The 27853-nt window shown below is 38.7% G+C and overlaps 2 protein-coding genes across 3 annotated transcripts in view; one reads left to right on the top strand and one right to left on the bottom strand.

Annotated features, from left to right (window-relative positions):
• Positions 1–9189: 9189 nt before the first annotated feature.
• Sycp3 (synaptonemal complex protein 3) lies at positions 9190–23183 on the top strand. The gene is made up of 9 exons (XM_052165773.1): positions 9190–9270; positions 12245–12387; positions 12938–13001; positions 13433–13467; positions 15967–16084; positions 16771–16870; positions 19845–19943; positions 22758–22862; positions 22987–23183. Exons 1-9 carry the CDS (start codon positions 9221–9223, stop codon positions 23038–23040), a joined length of 768 nt encoding a protein of 255 aa, XP_052021733.1. The 5' UTR covers positions 9190–9220; the 3' UTR covers positions 23041–23183.
• The window catches only part of Chpt1 (choline phosphotransferase 1), a 31647-nt gene continuing 26692 nt past the window's right edge, over positions 22899–27853 (bottom strand). The window contains exons 7-9 of one of the 2 annotated variants that reach the window (XR_007974661.1): positions 27487–27612; positions 25421–25624; positions 22899–23066 (exon numbers count right to left, since the gene is read on the bottom strand). Coding sequence is in view for 1 of the 2 variants with exons in the window: in XM_052165771.1 (XP_052021731.1) it covers positions 23022–23066; positions 25514–25624; positions 27487–27612 (282 nt within the window). In the remaining variant the exon portion in view is untranslated. The remainder of the gene's footprint in view (positions 23067–25420; positions 25625–27486; positions 27613–27853) is intronic. The other variant, XM_052165771.1, reaches the window with a different exon arrangement.

Genomic DNA, 27853 nt, shown 5'->3' with positions numbered 1-27853 from the left:
TGGTGTCTCCTCAGACCCTAAGCCCAGGAACCCAAACTCTGCCTGTCTCTCTTCTGCCCACCTATAGGCTACAGGCATCTTTATTCACCAGTCAGGGATAACTTTAGGAGCAAGGTCATGAAGCATCACTTGTGTGTGTGTGTGTGTGTGTGTGTGTGTGTGTGTGTGTGTGCGCGCGCGCGCAGATTCTCTAGTCCCTAGGAGGCAACCAGACCTTAGGAGCCTGTATTTAGCATTACAATACATAGCAAAAGTCCAAACCTCAACACAGAGCAGATGGTGTAAGCTAACAAATCTCGCTTTAATATGTATTCATTCCACCAGTGCTCTTCCTCTCCAGACCCCTGACTAGATATAGCACCCTGTCGGGACCGTTGCTCTGCTCTGCCCATCCCTGCCTCTCTTTCATGTCAATTCAACCCCCAGAATGAAGACATGCTTCCTAACTCACGTCCTTCAGAGAAGCCGGAAGCATCATCTCTGGTCTAGTATAGAAAGCTCTGATTGGGAATAATACACTGATTAGTTTGCTCTAGGCCGTCTACTTCTGGCACGAGAAATGAAGCCTCTCACCCAAAGGAGTCTCGAAAAGTCAACAAGGGCACTGCCCTCCTATGAAGCTGCCTGTCTAAGGAAGGCCGAGTTCCTAGAAGGACCAACTTGAAGGCGAGCTGCTATACTTGAAAGCATTAGGAAATTCAGATGTGGTCATTAAATACAACCAACCTTAAAAATGTTTCATTATTGAAAGGATAAGTATAAACAGCCAAGACTCTATAAATATGGCTAACACATAGCTCAGTTAATACGTAGCTCAGTACTATAACACCTGTCCACCTCACCTCCCATGGGCAAGGCCTTGGTTTAGATCTCCTGCACAGAAAAATAAAAAGATTAATTTTTAAACGTGGTTTTAAAATTCATAATTGGCCCTTCCTTCTCTTTCCCTCACCTGCCAACCTTTCTTTGGACCTTACACTGTGCCAGCAACATTGTATAGTTAGGGTTTCCATGGCAGTAATAAAACATTGTTGCCAAAAGCAGCTTGGGGGGAAAGGGATTTCCACATCACAGCCAGTGGTTAAGAAGTCAGGATAGGAATCCAAGGCAGGGACCTGGAAGTAGGGATTGAATCAGAAGCTGTGGAAGGATGCCACTTTCTGGCTTGCTCCCCATGCCAAGCTCAGACTGCTTTCTTAGACAACTCTGGGGCCAGGATGCCTGGGAGGTTGGCACTGCCTGCCTTGGGATAGGCTGGTCCACATCAATCACCAATCAAGACAATGCCTTCCCAGGCTTACCTACATGCTAATGTTTGGAGGCATTTTCTTGGTTGTGTTTGCTTCCTTTCATGATTATCTAGCTTCTGACAATTACACACACACACACACACACACACACACACATACAGACACACACACCCACACACACACATTCACACATTTTCTAATCTTTTTATTTGACCCATTATTATTGTAGAGGAGAAGGGACCTCCTTCTCCTCTACCTGTTGGACCCCAAAAAAAGCATCCATCCTGGCAATTGCACCAAATGTTAGTAGGGTCCACTTAGATTCAACACAACACAAACACCATGTCAATGCAGATGACGAAAACCGTATTGCAGTCAAGCTGCTACTGATCGATCAGGACCACACAGTGGACTCAAGAGCTGAACTGCACCCCACACTCGAACCCTGAGCCAGAAGGTTCCAGAGATTTTAAGCTTGATGACCACAAACATCTGTGCCAAGTTACAGTTAAATCTTGTGGAGTCAAGTCTCTCCTTTCCTTTTTGTTTTTTATGGATTCCAGGAATGGCATTCAGGTCTTTATGCTGGTGCAGCAAACACCTAACCTGCTGAGCCATCTCGCTGGCCTCTCTAAGACATTTTTCTAAGAGACTGCTTTGTCACATGAACTCTCTTCAGATAGAATGTACAGCGTAACACATCTTTGCCAGTCTGCCTATTCCCCCACCCCATCCCTCCCTCAGACCCAATTCAGGGTGGTCTTTGAACTACAGTTGAATAAAGTTTGATATTTGAAGCAGTGTGCACATACAAGACAACTTCAAGGAAGTAACACTGAGAAAAGAACCGAGGAAAGCAAGCCCTGGGAATTTGTAACACAGTCCTTTGGAAGAGGAGCTAGCAAAAAGGCCAGCAGAGGGGAGTGGGAGATAAGAGGTGTATGGGAAATTATCAAGGGCTGTGTGAGACAGAAGATAGAAATGAAAGAGAAACATACAGGTGGTTGATGGTGTTAGTAGTCGCTAAGTCAAGCAAGGATCTGAGATGCATGAGTTATAAGAAACATTTTAAACTGAGCAAGATTGGGCAGGGGGGGGGAGGGATCAGTGAAAGAGTCTAAGTCTAAACATAATCTGTCATATATATATATATATATATATATGACAGTGCAGTCATATATATATACATATATATATATATATGTGTGTGTGTGTGTGTGTGTGTGTGTGTGTATCTCAGTAAAAAACGTAAGGAGTGTGGAGGCAGGTGGGTTATGTAGAGTGCACCAGCAACCCTACCTGTGTCCAAAGACTTGCAATGAGACTCTGCTGTTCCTGTCCACAAGGAACTGATTGCTCCGCTGTTTAAACCTTGCTGAGGCCATTTGATTTTTTTTCTTTTTCCTTTTATTTTTTTTTGGGGGGGGGCACTCGGTGACACATACAGCTCAGAAAGAGCTTTGAGGCTTTCCTCTTAAGGCTTCAGTTGGAACTTTGATGCGAATGAGCCAGAGACCGACTGAGGCTTCTCAGCCAAGAGCTTGCATACTCCCAACCTTGTAAACAAAACCACTAGATTACCCACTCCCGGGAAACTCTGCCAGAGGCAGCGGAGATGGGCCGCAAATGGAGATTCATGGAATTCTGAACTGCAACAGCATTTCCTTCAAGCCTACAGTTTTAGAGTGACCTGTTACTCAACAATAGCTACATTGCAGGAACTGAAAGGGATAGTGGAAGGAATGCTCACTTAGTTAAACTAGAATCCTACATAGACATTTCTTTCTATGTGAACTGGCCTAGATGCCCATCAGCAGGTGACTGGATAAAGAAAGTATGATCCATGTATACACTGGAATTTTATCCGACTGCAATAAAGAATGAAGCTATGATATCTGTGTCTTAGTCGGGATTTCTATTTGTGCACAAACATCATGACCAAGAAACAAGTTGTGGAGGAAAGGGTTTATTCAGCTTACACTTCCACACAGCTGTTTATCACCAAAGGAAGTCAGGACTGGAACTCAAGCAGGTCAGGAAGCAGGAGCTGATGCAGAGACCATGGAGGGATGTTTCTTTACTGGTTTGCTTCCCGTGGCTTGCTCAGCCTGCTCTCTTATAGAACCCAGGACTACCAGCCCAGGGATAGCACCACCCACAATGGGCCCTCCCCTCTTGATCACTAATTGAGAAAATGCCTTACAGCTGGATCTCATGGAGGCATTTCCTCACCTGAAGCTCCTTTCTCTGTGATAACTCCAGCCTGAGTCAAGTTGACCAACCAGCCAGTACAATTTGCAATAAAACAGAAGGGACTGGAAATCATGTTAGGGGAAATATGCCACATAAAGATAGTACATGTTCTCTCTCATACACAGAGTCTATATTTTAAGTGGGCATACATATAGGGCTGGAGAGATGATTCAGTGATTAAGAATGCATACCTTTTTTTGTAATGTTTCCCAGCAAGTTCCCGGCATGCACATAGAGTGGTTGACATCTGCCTATAACTGTTGTGGTCTTATAAAAGCTAAGTAGATGTGGTGGTATATCCTATACAGGCAGTGCACTGGTGGCTGAAGCAGGAAGACTGTGCTAAGTTCGTGAGTTTTAGGCAAGCTGGGACTTCAAGGTGAGACATGGATTCAAACACAAAAGCCTCCACTACTGTTTGACATTGTGCTGGATGGTTTAACCAATGCCGTTTAGCACAGGAAAAGGAGACATGAGGATTGAAAAAAATATATAATTGTCTTTATGTATAGTAACATCAGAATGTACCAGAAGGAGAGAGGAGAGAGATGGCCAAGTCAGAGGGTCTGAGTTTGAGACCTGAAACTACATGGGGAAATGAGAAAGCCAGCTAGCTCCTGCAAGTTGTACACACACACACACACACACACACACACACACACAACCTAAGAAAATACACTGAAGGCACTCTAGAACAAATTTAGCCAGACATGAAACGAATTCTGCGTGGTAGCAGGCTATAAAAGCAACATGAAAAAGAGAACTCCCAAAAGCTGAAGCCCAGTAGGTGTGGCCCTTTGTCTCCCCAAAAGTAAGCTGATGTGACCAAACGGCTGTCCCTCCACCAGCCCATTGGGATCCCAAAATGTACTCAGTCTCAGTGCATACATGGAATGGCCTTCAAGATGCACACACAACCCCAGGGCCTCAGAAATCTGAAGTCAGGGCAGCAATGCGTGTGAAGACTCCAGATGTTTGCTCTTACATGATGTCCAGCAAAGCTGTTTGGTCCAAGAACACAGAAGGATGGAGTCTGACCTCACAGACCTTCATAGACTTTGATTACCTATACACCAGACAACTTAAAAGCAAACAGACAAAAGCAACTCTGGGTTAGAATAAAACTCGGATAGCCAGTCAGAAAGCCACCCACACTACTTAACAAACAAGATACTTTCAGCTGGGCAGTGGTGGCGCACACCTGTAATCCCAGCACTGTGGGAGGCAGAGGCAGGAGGATTTCTGAGTTCAAGGCCAGCCTGGTCTACAGAGTGAGTTCCAGGACAGCCAGGGCTATACAGAGAAACCCAGTCTCAAAAAAAAAAAAAAAACAAAAACAAAAACAAAAACAAAAACAAAAAACCAAGATACTTTCAACGCCTGTACTTAGGGAAGCGCACGATGCATTTCTAAAAAGGTGTTTTAAAAGAAAATTTTAATATATGCATTACAGAAAATACAAGACGCCCAAACTGATATCCTGCAGTCACAAGCAGCTCAGCTGACGCGTCTGTCTAGATCTTGTGTTTCTATGCACAGTTAGGTGATTGAGCCCATACAGAATGTGTCATACTTTCTCACACATTGTGAAAGTGTGCCTGCGGAAAAACCCCAAGCTACCTGAGAAAATGTTTCTATAAGAGATACTTAGAAATACACAAATAACCACCACCAACAACAACTACAAACAAGTATATTGGGATTATCAATTTCCCAGCCACTACCATCACTTTTAGCAGGCAAGGATGAAGTCAGACTCCCTAACCTCTGTATCTATATCTTCAGCTGCTGGTGCAGTAAATCATTCTGGTCCATGACCCTCCAAGCTTCTGCAGTCTCCACAACTGCAGCTTCCCCTCAATCTCTCCTTCACAGTCAGACTAAGGAGACATGCATGGAAGACTGTGGAAATTGTTTCATGTCCCCTTTCCCCTACATGTGTGGGTGTAGCTCCTTGTAAATTAATAAATACTACATGTGTGTCCATGGCCAACCTAGGGCCCACCCCAGATTTGTACTTCAGAGATCTTTTCTTCTTTATTTCTTGTGTCTGGGCTAGTGTAGGCACTTGGCCACACCTTCTGAAAAAAAAAATCCAATAAAAACAAAACAAAACCAACCAACAGGTCAAACAAACAAGTTTGTCTGTCTGTCTGTCTGTCTATCAGAGCTACACAGAGAAACACCATCTCAAATAAACCAAGACTTACTAAGTCTGCCTGGCTTACAGAAGTAGTTCTAGGATGATTGGTTTTATTTATCTTTTATTGTGCATTTGAATTAAATTTTTTTAAATTAGTAATTGATGTGGGAGGGCCCAGCCCATGGTAGGTGATGCTATCCCTAGGCAAATGGTCCTAGGTTCTATAAAAAGCAAGCTAAGGAGGACACATGTCTTTAATCCCAGCACTCAGGAGGCAGAGGCAGGTGTAGCTCTGAGTTGGAGGCTAGTGTGGTTTCAGGACAGCCAGGTTACCCTAAGCAGGCTGAAAAAGCAATAGGCAACCAGCCAGTAACCAGCATCCCTCATGCACGGAAGCTCCTGCCTCCAGGTTCCCTCCCTGTCTAAGTCCATGTATTGATTTCTTCTTCAAGGAACGTACATGTGAAAGTAGAAGCCAAATAAACCCTTTCCTCCCCAACTTGCTTTTAGTCACTGTGTTTCATCACAGCAATAGGAAGCAAGACTAAAGACAGAAGACAAAGAACAGAAGTAGGCCTCTTAGAAACACTGGTGGAGACGCAATTAAAATAAAAGGGATCCTCTAATAATAGTGTCAGGGGTTGGCTCTGTCACGTGGGATGGTACCCAAGGGGGGCTCCCCCTTCTCTGAGAAGGGGGGGGGACTAATGGGAGGAGGGGCTTGCTTGTAAGGGTGGGACTGGGAGGAGAGGAGGGAGGCAGGGCTGTGACTGGGATGTAAAGTGAATAAAAAAATTATTGGGGAAAAAAAGAACTGCTGATTTAAATGAAAACAAACAAACAGGCAAATGAATAATGAATAAATAAATAAATAGGATCTAGCACCTATGGCAGAGGTTGACAGAGGTTGTTAACAGTTTCAACACACTGGTGTCTGACCCTCTAAGCCTCCCTCTGCCCCTCCATGGCCAGCATTTGATTCTCAGTGTCCAGAGATTGCATAACAACTCTATGCTTAAAAGGAACTTTTTCTGTCAGTTCTAATAATTCATTCAATAGCTATACATTTTTTTTTTTTTACCATACACTGTCACAACATGGCCAACTCAGAAAGAGTCTGGCTATTCCTCTCTGACCAATATGTCATATAAATTTTAACAAGCTCCAGACCTTTTCTGCTCAGCCCTCTAACAGCACGAACACATGAGGCAGCCTAAACAACTCCATTTCAGTCACTTCCATAAGACATGCCTCCGGCTTTTAAAAGGATGACTGGGGCACATACACGTGTGATTTCCTACCTCTCCTTTACCCTGTATGGGCAGTCCCTACAGCCAGATGCCTAGAATTAGCTGGAGTTTAGTTTGTTTGCAGTGATTCTCAACCTTCCTAACGCCACCACCCATTAATACAGTTCTTCTGCATGTTGTGGTGACCCCCAACCAGAAAAATATTTTGTTGCTAATTCATAACTGTGACCTGAGGAATGACACCAAATTGACCGCTGGTTTTCAGATCACATGTGCACACACGTGCCAGAATAAAACTATAGCTGTGCACACAAATGCATGCATAAAACTAGTGAGACTCAATTCTAATTCAGTCTATAGATCAGTGACTCCCTTCCCACATCAAAGATAATAGCAAGGCTGGTTTTGTTTGTTTTGAATGGATCTAGGAAAACCTCTTGAAAATCATCTGGGAAATGAGTCAAGCATCTGCAGGTTGCGTATTAGGAAGGAACAAGATGTGAGACTTGCTGTACCACGAACAGCAAGGTTGGAGCTGAAGGTTCACTAAGGTTAGAGCGATGAAAATCGTGGTTTGCAGGCAGGCACATAGGGAAATCTACCTGTCGAACAACAGGAAGAGTAAACTCAAGAATTTTGGGAAACATACTTGGATTTGATCATTGTGTACCATATACGTGGCAAATTATCACATGACACCCCATAAATGTAGGATAAAAAGGACCAAGAAAAAAAAGCAGCTTGACCCTGACTTGACTCCAAGCCTGAGACCAGGGCCAAAGAAAAAACACAACTGAACAAAAACAAACAAAAACAGAACAAAAGAAAACAACAATACCCACTGATCCCTCAGCGTCAAGTTCAAGTCACAGAATCCCACCAATCCCAGAGCTTGCTCCAATCCCAGGCCACCCTGGAAAGCTCTCCCACCCCCACCCCAAAAGATCCTAGATCAGCCTGCCTTCTCCTCAGTTCCCTGCTGTCTCTCACACAGCAGAAGTAGTCACCTTCCTGGATTTTTCCCTCCCAATACATCTCGTGTGAGGTTCGTTGTGTGGTGTGACTGTGGTATTCCTTGGAATGCCGTTTGTCTCGGAGCTGTATAATAGATGCATACAGTTGTTCTCCCAAAGTTTTTCTTGACATAAAGCTAACAGCCGTTATGGGGAGGGCACACACTTTATTTTTTTTAATTTTATTTATTCTTCTTTTATATATTACATTATGAAGGCAGTTCCTCCTCCCTCCTCTCCCAACCCTCGCCCTCTCCATCCAGTCCTATGTTTCTGTGCACACACGTCTTAATAAATAATGAGACATCGGTTTCCACAGAAGATAAAAGTTAATATTTTTTTCTTAAAAATTTTAAACATTGGCCGGGCGGTGGTGGCGCACGCCTGTAATCCCAGCACTCTGGGAGGCAGAGGCAGGTGGATTTCTGAGTTCGAGGCCAGCCTGGACTACAGAGTGAGTTCCAGGACAGCTAGGGCTACACAGAGAAACCCTGTCTCAAAAAAACCAAATCAAAAAAACCAAAAAAAAATTTTTTTAAGCATTAAAATATTTTTAAAAACTTAACGCATAGAACTTGTAATCTTTTTTAGCGTTCAAAGTAACAATAATTTTTTTTTATATAAAAATGGACCTGGAAACAGAGATGAAAAGCTAGCATAAAAGACCTTATAAACTCAGTTCTAGTAAATGCTCTAGCGTAAATCCTGAGTTTGGATGATGGTCCTGGCTATCTATAATAGCGGTTCTTATAGCAATAATGAAGAAAAAGTGAGTCAAAATTTTTCGTTATTGCAATGCTCAGACATAAAATATGATGTGCTGCTATATAAAGACCATGTCTATGTGTTATCGAAACTCAGAAAATATAAATCAGTTGTGGTTTGCACCTATAACCCCAGCATTTAGGAAGCTAGAGCAAGATTACCATGCGTTCGAAGGCAGCCTGGGTTAGAGTGAGACCCTGTATCAGAAAACAACAAAGAATCAAACAAAGACTTCAGAAAACGGGAGATGGATAATTTACAGTTTCCATATTTGTATGAATGAGGAACCGTGGCCAAAGATAGCCAGGTCGGGTGGGACGGGAGAGCCGGGTACAGAAAGTTGAAAAGCGCTGCTTCTCATGGTAGCCAGACGTGATGTGTCCATCATGGAAGTGCCCCGCCCATCGCGTCCCAGCCGTTGGCTACCACGTGAGAACAGGCCGGGAGCACGCGCCATGGGGGCGGGGCGAGCGTTCAGCCAATCAGCAGAGAGCTTGGCCGAGGCCGGGCTGTATTTCCTCCCACCCAAAGGCCAGGTTTGCTCAGATGCTTCGAGGGTGCGGAGACGACGACTGCTCGCCGCCGGAGAAGCTGAGGTAAGGAGATGGGGTAGTGAGGGCCTGGGCCTCGGGAAGAGCAGGAGTCAGGCCAGGCGGCCTCGCCGAGGGCGGGCGGGTCACCAACCGCGGCCGGTGTGGGGCAGGCCGGGACTGAGGAGCGGAGGGCCGGCCGGCCGAGGGAGCGAAGGGGCCCGGCTGAGGGAACTGGGGGTCGGACCGAGGGAGTTAGCTGTCAGAGCCTAGGGAACTGGAGTCGTGGGCCAAGGAAATGGGGCGGCGGGATCTAGGATTTAGGATTTGGGGCCGAGGGAACTAGGAGTCAACGGCTAAAGAAGAAAGAAGGCTAGGAAGCGGGGGATAGGGAGTTCGGGGGGTCATGGCTGACGGAAGTAGGGGTCCGGACCTAGGGAATCAGGGTCAGGCTGAGGGAATTGAAGGTCACGGCCTATGGAGGTTAATGGGGAATTAGGGGTCAAGGGTGAAGGGAATCTGGAGGCGGAGCCTTAGGGAATTGGGGGTGGCAGCCTAGGGGATTAGGAGGCGGGCCTAGGAAATAAGGGTTTGGGAGCTGAGGGAATTAGGAGTCAAGGGCTAAGGAAGTCAGGAGGCGGGGCCTGGGGGTTAGGGGTCATGGCTGAGGGCATGGGGTCAGGGATGAGGGAATTAGTGGTCAGGACCTAGGGAATTACGAAGCCGGGGTAGGGAATTAGGGGTCCAGGCCTAGGGACTAGGAGTCAAGGGCTAAGGAAAGTTAGAGGCGAGACATTGGGAACTGGGGTCAGGGCCAAGGGAAATAAGGGGCTGGGAGCTGAGGGAATTAAGGGCTGCGCCTAGGGAGTTAGGGGTGGGACCTATTAGGGGGTGTGGTCTAGGGGATGTGGATGAGGTCAGAGGAGTTAGGGGGTGTGGTCTAGGGGATGGAGGTGAGGTCAGGGGAGTTAGGGGGTGTGGTCTAGGGGATGGGGGTGGGCCCTGGGAAATTAGGGGATGTGGTCTAGGAATGGGGGTGGGGTCTGGGGAGTTGGGGATGTGGTCTAGAATTGGAGGTGGGGCCTGGGAAATTAGGGGATGTAGTCTAGGAATGAGGGTGGGATCTGGAGAGTTAGGGATGTAGTCTAGGAATGGGGGGTAGGGTCTGTGGAGTTAGGGGTGTGGCCTAGGAATGAGGGTGGGGTCTGGGGAGTTAGGGGATGTACTCTAGGAATGAGGGTGGGGTCTGGGGAGTTAGGGGATGTACTCTAGGAATGAGGGTGGGGTTTGAAGAGTTGGGGGTGTGGCCTAGGAATAAGGGTGAGTTCTGGGGAGTTAAGGGGTGTGGTCTTTGGGATGGAGGGGGGGCCTGGGAAATTAGGGGATGTGGTCTAGGGATGAGGGTGGGGTCTGGGGAGTTAGGGGGTGTGGCCTAGGAATGGAGGTGGGGTCTGGAGTTAGGGGATGTAGTCTAGGACTGGGGGCTAGGGGCTGGGGAGTTAGGGGGTGTGGTCTATGGAATGGGGGGTGGGGCAGAGAGAATTTAGAAAAATGGGATTTATAAAATTAGGCCTTGTGGCCTAGGGGATTAGGAGGAGGAGCCTAGAAATTTCTGTATAATGGGCTAAGTCAGGAGGCAGGGCATCAGGGAATGTAGGGTTAGGATGGAAAAATTTAAAATTAGGAAGTATAGCTATTTAGGGGTCAGACACTGAGAAAATTAAGGGTTTGGGCATGGAACTCTGGTTTAGGATGTAGGGAGTAGGCAGTGGTTGGGCTCGGATGAAATTAGAAATCAGGGCTGAGGGCTTAGAAAGTTGATGGTTGGGTACTAAGGGAATCTCGGGTTGGTGCTGAGGCAATTTGGAGTTGAGGTGAGGGAATGAGGTATTTGGTGTGAGGGAATGAATTTAGGGAATAAAAGCTTATTGTGGCTGGTGGTTTGAGCCACTGAGGATTAGGGATGATGGGCTAGGTATGCTGGGGCTGAGGGTATTTGGCATTGGGGTGAAGGGTTAGGGGTTTCATTAGAGAGCTTAGGAGCTGAGAGAAATAGTTGTGGGAGTCAGATGAGAAATTGGGGTGAGGTGCAGAGGTAGGGGAATGGGAGCTGGAGTCTGGGAGAATGAGGAGTTCAGGGCTAGGTTGTTGGAGGCTGTGGGAACTATATGGGTTAGAGAATTAGGGATTGAGAGTGAGGGGATTAAGGATCAGGTTTGAGAACATTAAAATTGAGTTGGGAATGACAGAATGGTTGGGGGTGAGGGAATTAAGGGTTGGGGCTGTGGCAGTTAGGGGCAGTGGGTGAGGGAATTAATTTAGGGGAAAGGGAAGTGGGGTTTGGAGACAAAGGGACTTAGAAGTTGGGATAAAATTTAGGAGTTATATATGAGAGAACTAGGGTTTGGGATGAAGGAATTAGGGCTTGTGGGTTAGGCTAATTAGGGAGTTGGGGCTGAGAAAATTAGTTGTGTGGGAATGAGGAATTACAGGCTGAGAAAATGTGTCTTTGAGGGAGTTGGGATTAGATTTGAGGAAATGAAGAGATTTGGTTGAGGGATTGGGGTCTGGGGAGTTCAGTGAATTAAAGGGTGAGAGAATATAGTATGAGAGGAGGACAGACTTGGAGCTGGGGTAATGAAGACTGAATGGAGGACTTTATAGGGCCAAAACTCAGATCTAGTGGCTAGGTAGAAACATATTTGGAGTCAGTGTTCAAGCGATTACTGTAGTGTTTTTCTTCTTTGTAAATTGATAGAAGGTAAACTGTTAATTTTTAGTAAAATGAAAAAATACTAGGCCAGCAACATAGCCCAGTGAGTAAAGGTGCTTGTTCTCAAGCATGAACTGAGTCTGATCCCAAGGATCCACTTGGTGGAAGAGAACTGACTTAAGTTGGCCTCTACCCTCCACATGTGTCCTTCCCTCCCCCCACCCCACCCCCAAAAACTTTACTTAAATGATGTCTTTGAATTCAAACAGTTTGAGAGATCTGAGGATTTCTGCTGTTTTTTTGTTTGTTTTTGTTTTTTTAAACAAGCAAACATCTAAAGATGGTGCCTGGTGGAAGAAAGCATTCTGGGAAATCTGGGAAGCCTCCATTGGTTGATCAGGCTAAAAAAGTCTTTGACTTTGAGAAAGAAGATAAAGATCTGTCTGGATCAGAAGAAGATGTTGGTGATGGTAAATATCTAATGTTTGGTATTAACAATGTTCTAGAGTTTGTTTATTTTGACGTGCTACACTTAAAACTGAATTAAGTAAGCATTTTCACATAACTTTGTTTTGTTTAGGATTCATTTATGTATATGAATACCTGAATACCTGCATGCCAGAACAGGGCATTAGATTCCATTATAGATGGTTGTGAGCAACCATGTGGTTGCTGGGAATTGAACTTAGAATCTCTGGAAGAGTTGCCAGTGCTCTTAAACACTGAGCCATCTCTTAAGCTCCCATACTTCATTTCTTATCAAATCTCCCTATCAGAGTTGTAACATTTCAAAGAGTACTCTTTATCTTTGAAGTCCCAACAAGTTAGTAAAAAGTACATGGCCATACTTGAAAATTTGTTTCTAAAAAATGGGTCGTGACTTGATATAAATTAATTTTTCCAAAAAAATATATTTATCTGCTTTTAAAATTTTTTACAAAATCCTGAAAGGACAGAAAATAGACTTCATTAAAACTTCACAAAATAACATTTAATTTCAAATTTATTTTGTAAATATAGAAAAGACTGCAGTAATTGATAAACATGGAAAGAAAAGATCTGCAGGAATAATTGAAGATGTGGGGTAAGATGTTAAAAAAAGTACTTGGGGGGTGTACAAGGGTGTGTGTGTGTGTGTGTGTGTGTGTGTGTGTGTGTATATGTATCACATGCATGCTGAGTACTTTGTGTGTATGGAGGTTGGATATCAGGTGTTCATGCTTGCAGAGCAAGCATTTAACTGAGCTATTTCACTAAGCTCCACAGATGTTTTCTTTGCTCAGTAAAGTAATTTAAGGAAAGTTTATTTCAGTTCATCTAGCAAATAGTGATATAAAATATTTGCTATGTTATATTTCTCCCAAAACAAGTATATTATGAATCTCTAAAGAATTTATTTTTTTGCTTTATTTTTAAATGGTGCTGATCAACCTTAGGGCTTTGAGCACATTGGCCAAATGTTCCAACACTGAGTTATACTCTTGGTCTTAATTTTTTAACTGTTATTTTTCACAGAGGTGAAGTACAGAATATGCTGGAAAAATTTGGAGGTATGTTTTTGGGAGACATTTAAAGAAAATTATTTAAAACTGTGTAATTGCATAATAGGAAACAAGGTCACTATGTGAATATTTAACACTTTGTTTTTTCTTTATGGGGTTTTGCATAAATATGATTTAGCATCATAGATTTTCTTAACCTTTTTCATGATATGAAAAGTAAACATGATACTTTAAGAATTTTGGAAAAATAGAGGGGAAAGTTATTTTTACTTCTTTATAGTCACAGAAAAGTGATTTTATATATATATATATATATATATATATATATATATATATATGCATGCTTTTAATCCCAGCATTTGGGAGGCAGAGGCAGGCAGATCTCTGAGTTCTAGGCTAACCTGGTCTACAAAGTGAGTCCAGAACAGCCAGGGCTATACAGAGGATCCTACCTCAAAAAAAATTAAAAAGAATTATTATTTTTATAGTGATAAATTTATGTAATTGAAAGTAAAAAGACAACTTTAGCCAGTAAAAGATTTATAACAAGAGCCAAAGACCTTAAGTTTTAAATACTGTTTTTATACACGTTTAATTAGGAGATAGCACTCTGTTTATTTGCTTCTTTTTGAGACAGGAACTTGCTAGGTAGTCTAGGTTGGCCTTAAACTGGGTATATTTTCAAACTGGGATTCTGGGATTACAAGGCATCAGTTACCTTGACTAGGTTAGGAGAATATACTTTTTTTTTTTTTTTAAACATTTCAGGAGGGCAGCATGCCATGGTACATGAGTGGAGAGCAAATGACAACTTGCTGGAGGCAGTGCCATCCTCTTACCATATGGATGGATCCTGGTGGGGTCATACTCAAATTGTCAGGCTTTGCTGCAAGCACCTTTACTTGTCGAACCATTTCACCAGCCCCCAATACTCTTTTTTTTTTAAAAAAGAAAATTGTTTCTATAAGAATTATTCATACTATTAAGTCTTTATAAGAATTGCTCTATTTGGTAGTAACAAAATGTTTGCTTTATATAAACTTACTATAAATGCTGAAAACTCAAAATATGTATTATAGTTACATCATAGTCACTAAAAGGTAACTTTTTTTGGTTGTTTTTTTTGGATTTGGTTTTTTCGAGACGGGGTTTCTCTGTATAGCCCTGGCTGTCCTGGAACTCACTCTGTAGACCAGGCTGGCCTCGAACTCAGAAATCTACCTGCCTCTGCCTCCCAAGTGCTGGGATTATAAGCGTGCGCCACCATGCCCGGCAAAAGGTCACTTTTAAGGTAAAATATGCATAGCAAACATTGAGGTTTTAAATTTTTAATAAACTGCCATATTTATTAGTGATTAAAAATGCCCTATACAAATCACTGTGAACTGGGTTTGAGCACACACCGAGCTCTTGGACAGCAGAGGTAGCAGGGTCACTGAATTTGATGTTAGCCTGATCTACATGGTGAGTTCCAGACCAGAGAGGGCTATGTCATAAAACCTCATTTGAACAAAACAAAAACAATAAAAAAACTAAAAAAAAGTCCTCTATTAAAATATTATAAATATCTCTAGATGCATTATTTAGATATTTCACTAAGATTTCTTTTATAAAAAGTGTTTAATAAGACTTTAAATTTTTTTGAAAATTTGGTATTTTTGATAATGAGTTCTAACAGTTAGACCAAGTATCGCCTATCAAATGGGGGATGTGCTATAAATTTAGAAATATTTAGCCTTTATTACTGTTTGTTCATAAGTCTGGCCTTGATGCTTTTTTTTAGTCATTTTTATCATTCTTAAGTTTAAATTTTAACTCAGTTATAAAAATAAGAATTGAGGTAAGTTTGGGTATTTTATATATTTCTTTTTCTGAAATATCTAAAACCAGTGTTTCAGAATTCAGCCATTTTTGGATTTTGTAATATTTGCATAGATTTTACTGGCTAAGCTTCTCTAGTCTGAAAATCCAAACTTAGTGTTCTAAAACACAAAGCATTTTTCAAAGCACAAGTTGGTGTTATTTTTTAAATTAAAATGTCTTAATTCAATTTTTTTGATTTGTATATGATTATGTGTGAGTGTAGGTCTACATGTATGATAGCATGTCTGTGTAGGTGAGAGGACACTTTTGGGAGTTGTCTCTCCTCTTCCACTGTGGAAGATGATACCTTTCAGCCTTGGTTTGCCCCTTCTACCATGGATTCCTGAGATCAAACTTAGGCTATCGCAAGTGTTTTTTTGTTTGTTTGCTTGTTTTTCTTTGTGACAGTGGGTATCTATGTTTCCTGACTGACCTGGAACTATATAGATCAGGCTGGCCTAAAATTCAGAGATCCACTTACAGAGCTCTGTCTTCCAAGTGCTAGAATTAAAGACATGTGTCACCATGCCCAGCATGAATTTTTTTCTCCTGCTGAATTCCTTGGTCCCTAAATTTAATTTTAAATCTCCTTGATAATATTGAACAAACCCATAGTTATATTACTTCATTATGTGGAACAAAATAGTTTTCCTTCAACATTTCAATGTTTTGTTTTCAATATAGCTGACATCAACAAAGCTCTTCTTGCCAAGAGGAAAAGAATAGAAATGTATACCAAAGCTTCTTTCAAAGCCAGTAACCAGAAAATTGAGCAAATTTGGAAAACACAACAAGAGGAAATGTAAGTTTTTAGAAGAACTACATCTTTATCATTTCTTAGTATGTCCTGGTACCAATTGCTTATTAGTCTCTAGTAAAAAATCTTTGGCTTTTTTTTCTTCCTAATCAAGTAGTCCTATAATCTCATGCCTTCATAGAATTGAGATGTTTCTTAGAAGTCAATGAAGATTGCTTTTTTTCCCACCTTTGAATAACTTGGGAGGTTATTAATCTATATTCATTGTGGAAATATATTATTTGAATAAAAGAAGTAAATGTCATAGAAACTGAAAGCTGAAAATATAGAAAAATTTAGTTTTATATCATAAGTAATTTACATATTTTAATCGACTTGACTATTCCTTCATACTAAAAATCTTTACCATGCCAAAATGGGGGAAGCAACCTAAGTAAAATAACTTACTTAATCAGAGCTATATTTAGTAGGAAAAGTGAAAAATTCCTTGTAGATTAAAAGTAAATTTTTCTGGAAAATATAAAATAAAAACTCCTTAGTTTCAAGAGCTAAAGCATGTGAGAAGATATCTGTTATGAAAAAATACTGAAATCAACATAAGTTTTTAAATTTTCCTATTAAAGTATTTAAACTATTGTTTCCTTTTTTACAGCATAAGATTTATGAACTAAATTTATTTTAAATGTTCTTTTCACACTGGTATGAAATTCAGGATTCATTGTTTTTTACAGACAGAAGCTTAATAATGAATATTCTCAGCAACTTATGAGTATGTTGCAGCAGTGGGAACTGGAAATGCAGAAATTTGAGGAACAAGGAGAAAAATTAACTGTTAGTATTACAATTGACTTTATAATTACTCTATGATAACTAAGCCTCAAGTAGAAGTAAAGAACCTAGTCTTATACTATGTCCATAGAACTAAGACAAGTTTTACTACTCATTGTCAGGTACATGTTTTAATATTGCCAAATGATAAACCACAGAAGTATAGGCACATACAATATTAATATCCTTAAAAGCATTGGTCTTAAGGATATCAACTGATACCCTTGCTATTAAGTAACAGAAACTTGTCAGTGGATAATAGAAGAATTACTAGTTTATATAAAAGAATTTGGAGATAAATTAGATTTAGACATAATGCAGATGAATGGGGGTAGGGATGGTTTGCTTATAGTGTCATCTGGGCTTTGTTGCTAAGTCTCCAAGAACTTTTAATGTACTAAGTTAATTCTCCCAGTCCTAGACTTACTACAAATTTAGTGACTACAGAGACTGAGATGATATTTCTAAATATCTATGACAGGAAATTCATGTGGCGGAACATCATTAATCAAGTTTGGATCATTTGCTCATTCCTAGCCATCACTGTAGACACAACATGGCTTACTTGTACTTCCTCGCTCCCTTCCACCACCAACACCCCCACCCCCGAGTGCTAGGGAGTGAATTTAGATACGTTGTGCAACCTACCAAAACATGCTATCACTGAGTTATAGTCCCCATCCAGAATATGGTTTACTATAAATTATCCAGATTGTATTATTTCTCTATCTCCACTGATGATGGGAGGTAACCCCACTCATTCTGTTTAGAAAAAGGGTCTCACTTTGTAGTCCTGGCTGACCTTGAACTCACAGTGCTCTACCTGCCATTGCCTCCCAAGTGCATGTTTATGTGCTGACAAGAATTAAGTGGAACAAATTCATTTCTGGTATTGCAGATTAAACCTAGACCTGCAGAACTGTTCTACCGCTACACTATGTTCTCAGTCCTCTTTTTTACCTTTCATTTTGAGTCAAGAACTCAAGATACCCAGACTAGTCCTATACTAGGTAGGATTTCAACTTGTGGCCTCCTGTCTCTACCTTGAAAGAAACTAGGGGTTATAGGCCTGCAGCTCCAGGCTTGGCTACAGAGAGAAATTTAATAGTAACAGAAGGGGGAAATTGCTAAATTCTTGAGAATGGAAAAGACAGGACGTTGAACTGAGTATAATTATCCTTAGAAACAAGAGGAAATAGAGTATATGGGTATGAATACAAATAGATGTAGATGGGTAGTAGATATATATGATAATGAAAAACTGTTCTCTTTGGATTCTGTTTGATTTAGTAGGATCATCATGTTCTAAAGAGTAATATCACCATATAGAATAACTAGAGTTGTGTTTTATTAGATAGGGATTTAGCTAAGTAAATGTGAATGTCAGAAGGTGACAAAGTGTATATGCAGAGGAATGTTGTGCAACTCAATGTGGGAATTGCAGTAAAAGGAAGAATGCAATTTTTGATACTAAGATTGAGCTATACTATAGTACTAAAGAGTTAGCCAGAGGCAGGCAGTGGTTGAATATACAGTATACTAGAGAAACCATATGTACAGTGATTAGAGCCTGGATTATAGAAACATACTTGGAGTCAAATTCTGCTTGAATAATAGTTAGCTGTTAAACAGTAAGTGATTTACGGTTACGTTTCAGTTTCCTCTACTTTGGACTATTCATGACTGATGAATACCTAAATTGAGTTTATATATGTATATGTGTGTGTATACACACACACATACACACACACTCACTCACTCTTAAGGGACTCAAAATAGTTAATATTAATATACAATTAATATATTTTGTCATTACATAAAATACTATAGAAAGCTTATGTTATTTAATGAAATGGCAAAGTTTCTATAAGGATGAAAGTGAATGGATTAAAAGCACTACAAGATAAAGTCATTGGTGGAGAATAGATTAAGGAACCAAAAGACAAACATTCGGAAAACATCTGTAGGACATTGAAATTTATAAGACAGTCTTGGGGTTAGGGATATTATTAGATGGTAGACTCTAGCATACACAAAGCTTTGAGCTTGGTCCCCAGCACTACACAAACCAGGTATGGGTTTTCACTTTCCACTACCTTACTCACTAAATAAAACATGTCTATAATCTCAGCATTTGAGAGATAGAGGCAGAGGGACCTACCACTTCAAGACCATTTTTGACTACACTAAATTTGAGGCCAAGTTAAACCCTGTCTCAAAACCTTGAAAACTGAGATTTCCTATTCAATCTTTTATGATGGTATATACTCCTGTAATCCCAGCTACTTAGGCTGAGGTAGGAAGAGCCCAAAGTAAGGTTGTACAACAGTGAAACCTAGACTCAAAAAAGAAAATTGGCGTTGGAGCAATGGTTCATATACGAAGAGTTTTTTCTGGTTTTACAGATGACCAGGGTTTGGTTCTCTGCACTCTAATGACAGCTCATAATTGCCTGTAACTCTAGTTTCAGGGGATCCAACACCCTTATAGTCAGGCACACACAACACTTTTTTTTTTTTTTTTTGGATTTGGTTTTTTTCGAGACAGGGTTTCTCTGTGTAGCCCTGGCTGTCCTGGAACTCACTCTGTAGACCAGGCTGGCCTCGAACTCAGAAATCCGCCTGCCTCTGCCTCCCAGAGTGCTGGGATTACAGGCGTGAGCCACCAACGCCTGGCTTCACACACAACATTTTTTTAAATGTATACTCCTTGACTGATAGGATTATTATAGTGTGTGTTAGTGGTGAAAAGTATTTAATCATAAGATTAAGTACTTAGTCATCATCAAAAGTACTTAGTCATAAGAGTTGTTAAAATACTAGTTATTAACCTTAAACTATGCATTTAAGTTTAATATGGAATTACCTTTTGTTGAATTTAAAAATGACTGCAATAGAGTTCAGAGCTAGCTGTTTGCCTAGTATGAATGAAGCCCACAGTAACAAAAATTCATTATTATATTTATTAATGTTTATAGAATCTTTTCCGACAACAACAAAAGAATTTTCAGCAGTCTAGAATTGTTCAGAGCCAGAGAATGAAAGCAATCAAACAGATACATGAGCAGTTCATAAAGGTGAGTTATACATAGTAACATATGTTTTTGTTTTATTGTGTATCTCCTTTGTTTTTGTTTGAAACAGGGCTCACTATATTGCCTGGCTGGCCTAGAACTTGCTATGTAGACTAGGGCTGGCTTCAAACTCAAGAGATTTTTTTGCCTCTTCTCCCCAAGTGCTGGTGTTGAAGGTGTGTGCCACCACACCCAGCTAACTTATATTCTTTTTAAATATTGTATATGAGTGTTTTTATATGTATGTCTATATACCATGTACATGCCTACTGCCCACAGAGGTCAGAAAAGAGTAGTAGATCCTTTAAAACAAAAGTTACAGATGGTTGTGACCTGCCATGTGGGTGCTAGGAATCAAACCTAAGTCTTCTCTAAGAACAAGTATTCTTAACCACTGAGCCATCTCCTGCCCCTAACATATGTTCTTATAAACCATAATTTAAGTATTTTTTGCAAATTCATTGGAAATATGTTTTAATTTTTAAAATTTCTATTTTGAATTGTTTGTGACCAAAGTGATAAATATGTCTGTAAAATTCTAATATCCTGTGAAGATTATCCAAGACAGGAAATGGCAAAGTAGGAATTTTACCTTAAAAAGTTCTTATACATTAAGTCCATACTTTATTAAATAACACTTTTTAGTCATTGTGCTGTTTAACTGAAAATAGTATTTCTGCAGTCTTTTTTTTTTTTTGGATTTGCTTTTTTTGAGACAGGGTTTCTCTGTGTAGCCCTGGCTGTCCTGGAACTCACTCTGTAGACCAGGCTGGCCTTGAACTCAGAAATCCACCTGCCTCTGCCTCCCAGAGTGCTGGGATTACAGGTGTGCACCACCACTGCCTGGCTTTCTGCAGTCTTTTTATACATGTATTCCCAATGTATTTTCAATAGGAAGCACCCATGGAATTATTTCCTTATTTTTAAATGTATTATGGGTTTTTTCTAGCATATTAGCTTTTATAATTATTCCAGAGACCACAATGACTTTATATGCCAACTTATATATGAGGCATTATCCCAAAATTTAACACAGTTGAGGATTAAAACTTTATAAGTTGAGAATTATCTCTTGACCCATATATGCACACTAGAAAACTGTTCCTTAATAATAAGTAGTTTTAAAGATAAATATGAACAGAAAAGTTGATTTTTTTAAATATTTCCAAGAGACCTTGTCAGCTTGTTCTGATGTTCCTTAAGAACAATTTAATTGATATGACTTGAGGAAGTACTTGAAAAGATTTCTTTTAATATTACCACTAAATGTTACCATTTTGGTAGAAACTTCAGTATAATCTTAACTCCTCCATAACTGGTTTTTTGTTGTTGATTTTTTTTGAGCAGGGTTTCTCTGTGTAGTACTGGCTGTCCTGGAACTTACTCTGTAGACTAGGCTGGCCTTGAACTTAGAGATCTGCCTGCCTCCTGAGTGCTTGGATTTAAAGCCCTGTTCTCCATATCCTTTTTATCCTTTATTAATATTGTTCTTAAATTCTAGAATTCTTACTTCTACAGTGGTTCATTATTTCTTTAATTTCTGCTGTTTAATACATTTGTTCATTCTCTGCTTGTACTATTTCACTTTCTTATCACACTTTGTCCTATTAAAACTCTTAACTTATTTCTTCAACTATTCTTTGACTCTGCCCTATAATCTAAATAAAATATCTCCTTCCTGAAAACATGCCTGTAGTCGTCTCTTATAAATTTTTAGTTGAACAAACTATACATTGTACCTTACTCCAAACTTTCTACATAATTGCTTTCTCTCGATCCACAAACTCTTACGTATTTCCATGCTTTGGTTATACTATTCTTATAGAATATTTTAAGTTCCCCTTTAATTAATGAAAAGTATACTTTTTGTTAACTGAACAGGAATTACTCATATGTTCCACTAGATAGCTACAGGAGTTGCATTTCCATTCTTATAAAATTATGTTGTTTACATAATTTTTCTGATTGAAAAAAAGAAAACACTCAGAATTACTGTTTTTTAAGTTCTCCACGGAAAAGTATTTTCTATATAATAGGAGACTATATATTTGTTAAGTGAGTACTAAATTTTTAAAAAAATTTTAGGTAGGTGTTATGGCACATTCCTCTAAGGCTCAGACAGGATTAGGGAGTTTGAGGTGAGCCTTGCCTGAATTATGAGACCTTGTCTTGAAAAACAAAATACTAGGGCAGAGTTCAATCTATGGGACCCATATGCTAGAAGGAGAGAACCCAGTACCCACAAGTTGTTCACTAAGTGAATGAAAAATGTAATAATTTTTAAAAAATATCTAATAATTTTTTTCTTATAACTTGACTTTATACTATAGATATTTTATTCCCTCTTGTGAATTTAAGTCACACTGACTCTTAAGTCACAATAAGTAGATTATACCCAGATGTCTTAAGAAACAAGAAATTTTTTAAATTGTATATACTGATAGACCTTGTAGTGTTTCTGGATTTTATTTTCTTATTCTTTTGAGACAAAAATCCTAAATTGCCTAGACTAGCCTCAAGTTTGTAATTCTCCCATCTTGTTTAGCTCCCTTCCCCATTTTCTTTTTTATCACCTTGACCTTAGTTCATTAAACTATTGTTTTGGGCAACGATGTTACTTTAATTGTATTTGATTGTGTGATGTATTTACTTGTTTATAGTGGGAAATTTGGTCTATATGAGTTGCTTAGAATGTTGGGATAAATAGTGAGCATTTTCTAAATAATGAAAATATTTTTACTTGTAAAAGATTTTATAATTTAGAACGTCTGGTTGAAAGTTACAGTTTATAACTAAAGTGGCCTTTTTGTGTTTTAGAATTTGGAAGATGTGGAAAAGGCTAATGATAATCTATTTACTGGCACACAAAGTGAACTTAAAAAAGAAATGGCTATGTTGCAAAAAAAAGTTATGATGGAAACTGTAAGTTCTATTTTATATTGCAAAGATACGGATTGATGGAGGCACTGAAATGTTTTATTTGCTGAAAATTTTATAACATTTAACTAAAAATTAAACATGTTTCATATCTCCTTTCATGAAACAGCAGCAGCAAGAGATGGCAAATGTTCGAAAGTCTCTTCAATCCATGTTATTCTGATGAGTCTTTGAAGAAAGAACTTGAACCTATGTAATATGATACAATTAAAACATTAGCTAAGAGGCATGCCTAATTATAGTTTAAACTATAATATCCAAAATCATTAGCTTGTTTAAGTGGAAGATTTTTGTTCCTGTTAACTTCTAAATAAATCTAAACAACTATGTAAGTAGCAGATATTAACAATGTATCAAGCTTTCAGGTTATTTTTTTTTTTTTGTCTTAATAGTTGTTCTCTCCACTATTGTGTCAATAAAGATGGTTTAAATTTACATTTCGTTTTTAGTGTATCTTTTAACAGTCCCAAGGTACAAAGTTCCAAGTATAGATGGTTCTGGGCTTTTTTATTTCTATGAGTCTAACCCTCTTGCCCAGATTAGTCTCAAACTTCTAGGGAGTAAGAGATCTTTATACCTCAGCCTCCCGAGTAGTAGGAACAAATGCATGCTACCACTCGCAGCTTACACTGTTCTCCGTTAAGGAAAAAACCCTACAAAATTTGTTTTGTGTATGTTTACTAAAATAATAGATTGATAATTCTAAGAAAAGAATCTATTCTATAGTTTATTAAAAGAACTTAAGCTTGTGTCTTAGAATAAATTATAAATGCTAAAATAATTAAAACACCTGAAAAATTTTCTAAATATTGGTTTTAATGCATCAATTTATATTTCATTTCTGCAAGTCCATCAAGATATTATTGAATTGCCTAGTCTATACTTAAATGACACATGTCCCTAGTAATGATTAAGAGCATTATCACAAATACAACTAAAGTTATTTATTAAGTATGTCATATATGTTTTCAAATATGAATTTCCTAGGCATCTTTTCCATTGTAATGTTCACTAAATATACTGAAGCTTAATTTCACACTCATTTCTAAACTTGAACTGTTTTTAAAAATAAGCATTTATACAGAGTAACTTAAAAAACAATTTCATGTTGAGTTGTTTCAACATTTCTTTAAAATCACTTGAGCTTTCTAGTGTTGCTGAAACTGCATTCAATGAATCAGAATAACAAACCATACCCATTAGAAGGAAAACTATCTTTTTAAATTTTGTTCTATTAACGCACCTTTTAGACAAGTCTATATAATACCCTTTTTACTGTCTAGAAAGAAATTACCCTTCTACCATTAGCTTTGACATTAAAAGGACAATCCAATTCTTTAATTCCTTTTTATTTGAGGTGGGTAGTATGGGTATTGCTGGTAGATCAAGCCAGGTACTCACCCATGCTAAGCATTCACTCTTCTACTTACCTATGTCTGCAACATGGAATATAAACCTTAAGTATCATTCACACTTTTAAGATCTTTAAGAATCTTACCCAGGAGTTAGAGATGCAAAGTAATACTTCAGAATATTTTCACTGTATTCACATATTTTTACCTTTTGAGAAACATACACTTTTTCAAATCTCCTTTTCTTGCTTGGAACACTTAAAATATATGTTTACACTATTTGTCTGATTCTTTCATTATATGGTATATAGCCTATGGAAATTTAGTATGAAATTATAAGTAAGGTCATATGGGCCATAAGGTCTGAAGAGTGTTACGATAATTGTATTTATAGAGAATCTTAAGTATTTTAAACTGAGAATAGAAAAGATGATCAGTACCTAATGTACCTAGTGTTGAATACTGACAGTTATTTTTTTCCCCTTTACAGCTTTTTTGCCATGTTTACAAGTTACCAATTTCCTTTCCTATCAGTTATTTGAGCTACATTTTTGTCTCTTTGGTTGGTGACTTAAGGTTCATTTTTTCCCCACAGAAATAAATTGTTTACTTGGACTGCTTAAGGCACAAGTTACCCTCAAAGATTCATGTTACGCTGAGTTAGTACAACAGAATCCCACAACCATTGTTTTAAGTCCTAGTTAGTATACTAAAGTATGTCTGTAACTAGGATACCGCTTTTGAACAATGGTTAGTACGTACAAATATCTCAGTATATCACTTGACACAATTATAGTATTATCATTAGATACTTAGTATTATGAGCTCACTTTTCAAGTTTGATCAATCAGCTGTTACTGCCAAAATGGCTAGATGTTCTTTTAAGTTCTGAATATTTATGTAATCCTTTGGCAATCAAAACCCCAAGTCTGATAGGTGTTTTGTAGACGTAGTGCTATTTAGACTTATTGGGGTACAATTCGTATTGCCCTTAATATTTAAATTTATTTTTTTCTTGTTTCTTTTTTTTTCTTGTTTCTTTTTTTTCCTTGTTTCTAATACATACATTACATTGATAACGTCTGTGATAAAATAAGTAAACGACAAGGGATTCATTACTGATGTAGAAATAATGGAAGCTACAGATCTATGTTTCATATTTAAACATAACCTTATAGATAGTATACTAGCCTCCTGCATAGGGGGATATCCTTCATACATAGGTTCCCCTAACTGCTTCTCCTCTTTTCCTTGGGCTACTAGTCAGTCAATATGCTTGTGAACCTGTTCAGGTGCTTGTTGGCATGAGGTCTTGAAGATATTTAGATGAAGGTGTCTTGAAATTTGCAGGCACAAAGAACTAAAGTATATCATCATATCAAATGAAGAAATGACCTTTGGAAGCAAAACAGAAAATATAAAATGGGTTATGATTCATTTTTTCTAAAAATACAACTAATTTTCTATTAGCCCCAACTCCCATCTCAAATGTCCTAAAAATTCCTAGCTAAAATACTCTATTTTAGAGTGCATACCTTTCATGATCTTTTTTGTTTGTTTTCATTTTTGTTTTAAATAGGGTCTGGACTATATAGTCCTGGTTGGCCTTATGACTATGTAGCCCAGGCTGGCCTTTAACTCATGTCACTCCTCTTACTTCAGCTTCCCAAATGCTGGAGTTAACAAGTATGTGCCACAATGTACAGATATTCTGGGTATTTATAGAAATTGAAGCATAGGGGTAAAAGGATTACAGTACAAATGCTAGAAAGTATTCTGACTCTACATTCTACCAGCTTTCTGCCATTGAATGAAGCCACAAACCTCCTGTCAGGTATTTTTAGTCCTTTGACATTAAGAAACTTAAAAGGCTTAGAAAAGAGGCTATAGTTGAAGGAAGCATACATAAAATTCTGTTATATTGAAAAATTAAAAGGTAATGTGTAAGATTAAAGTCAAATACTTAAGAAAATAAAACCCAGAAAAAGCTATTGATTGATGTTAGTCAGAGATGCCTCAGTAGAAAGAGAGGCTCACCAGGATGTTAGCATTCATTTCCTGAAGGAGCAGAGGCAAGCTCCCACACCCAAGAGTATATGGACAGTAGAAATTAGACTCGTGATTCTTTTTTAAAAGGACATGAGTTAGGAGGGGTGTTTGTTAGATGGGCGAGGATGGCCCTGGGAAGAGTTAGGAGTATTGATGCATATAATCAAAATACATCACATGCATGTATGAAATTCTCAAAAAGTTCCTTTTAAAAAATCCTTACATTAGATTTTCAAGATATCTTGAGTTATTTCCCATTTAGATTGTTTTCCACAAATTTGATGCTTAATTTAGGTTGTTTTGGAGCCATAAAAGTAGCAGCTTAAAAGAAATTAGTTACCACTTTTCAGAGTATTGCTTAGAAACATTCACTGCTCATCAGAATAAATTAAAAAATTAGTATCACAGGGCTGGAGAGATGGCTCAGTGATTAAGAGCACTGACTGCTCTTTCAGAGGTCCTAAGTTCAATTCCCAGCAACCATATGGTGGCTCACAACCATCTGTAATGGGATCTGATGTCCTCTTCTGGTGTGTCTATACAGTGTACTCATATACATTAAATAAATAATATTTAAAGAATAATTTCTTTGAAAAAATGATTATCACCACTAGAAATAATAGAAGACTAAAGGAAATATCAATTTATAGTAGGCTATTAATTTACTCCAGGAAGTTTATTTATTTTTGTTTGTTTGGGTTTTTTTTTTTTTTTGGGGGATTTGGTTTTTTTGAGACAGGGTTTCTCTGTATAGCCCTGGCTATCCTGGAACTCACTCTGTAGACCAGGCTGGCCTCGAACTCAGAAATCCGCCTGCCTCTGCCTGCCAGAGTGCTGGGAATACAGGTGTGCGCCACCGCCGCCCGGCTACTCCAGGAAGTTTAATGTGTAACCTATTGAAGGGTCATTAAATCCCAGTGCTTATGCACAGAACAGAGAACAGATTTTTAAAATACCCAAGTCTAGAAAATGGATGGATAATGTAAATCAGCAAAAGATTTGCTGCAGACTCTAAACATCCACATATATTATTAGCAATTTGATAAAAGCTAGTGAGGGAAATATATGAGCCGTAGATAGGGAAAATATAGTAAAATTATCTTAACCACCATAAAACTTAGTACCAATAATAAAGATCTTAATACTATAAAATATATATGTATAATATATAAAGTATAAGTATAAAGTAAAAGTGAGAAAGTACTTACCATTGCTACCCACAGAACAACATATTCATCTATAAAATTATTAAAGTATTGGTCTAAAAATAAAAGACCTGGCCCAATAAAGACAGTGTCTTGAAGATATAGTTCACTTTTTGTCATGTGAGCTATCTATAAAAAAAGCAAATAAAATAATTTCACTATAAGTTTTAAATATTTTTGCTCGAGATTTTAGGACACAAGACATTAATTCACTATTAAGACAATTTATTTCATATTTGATAAAGGAATACTTAATAATCTTATTCATAAAAGGACATCTTATTAAAAGTTCTATTCTTTAAGTGCCTTGATATCAGAAAGCTACACTTGACTATTATTGAAAAAGGAATTGAATATACTATTAACTCAC

Source organism: Apodemus sylvaticus, chromosome 20, assembly GCF_947179515.1.
Source record: "Apodemus sylvaticus chromosome 20, mApoSyl1.1, whole genome shotgun sequence".
Lineage (NCBI taxonomy): Eukaryota > Metazoa > Chordata > Mammalia > Rodentia > Muridae > Apodemus > Apodemus sylvaticus.
The sequence above is the reverse complement of the archived record's forward strand: the minus strand, read 5'-3'. Positions and strand labels throughout refer to the sequence as shown.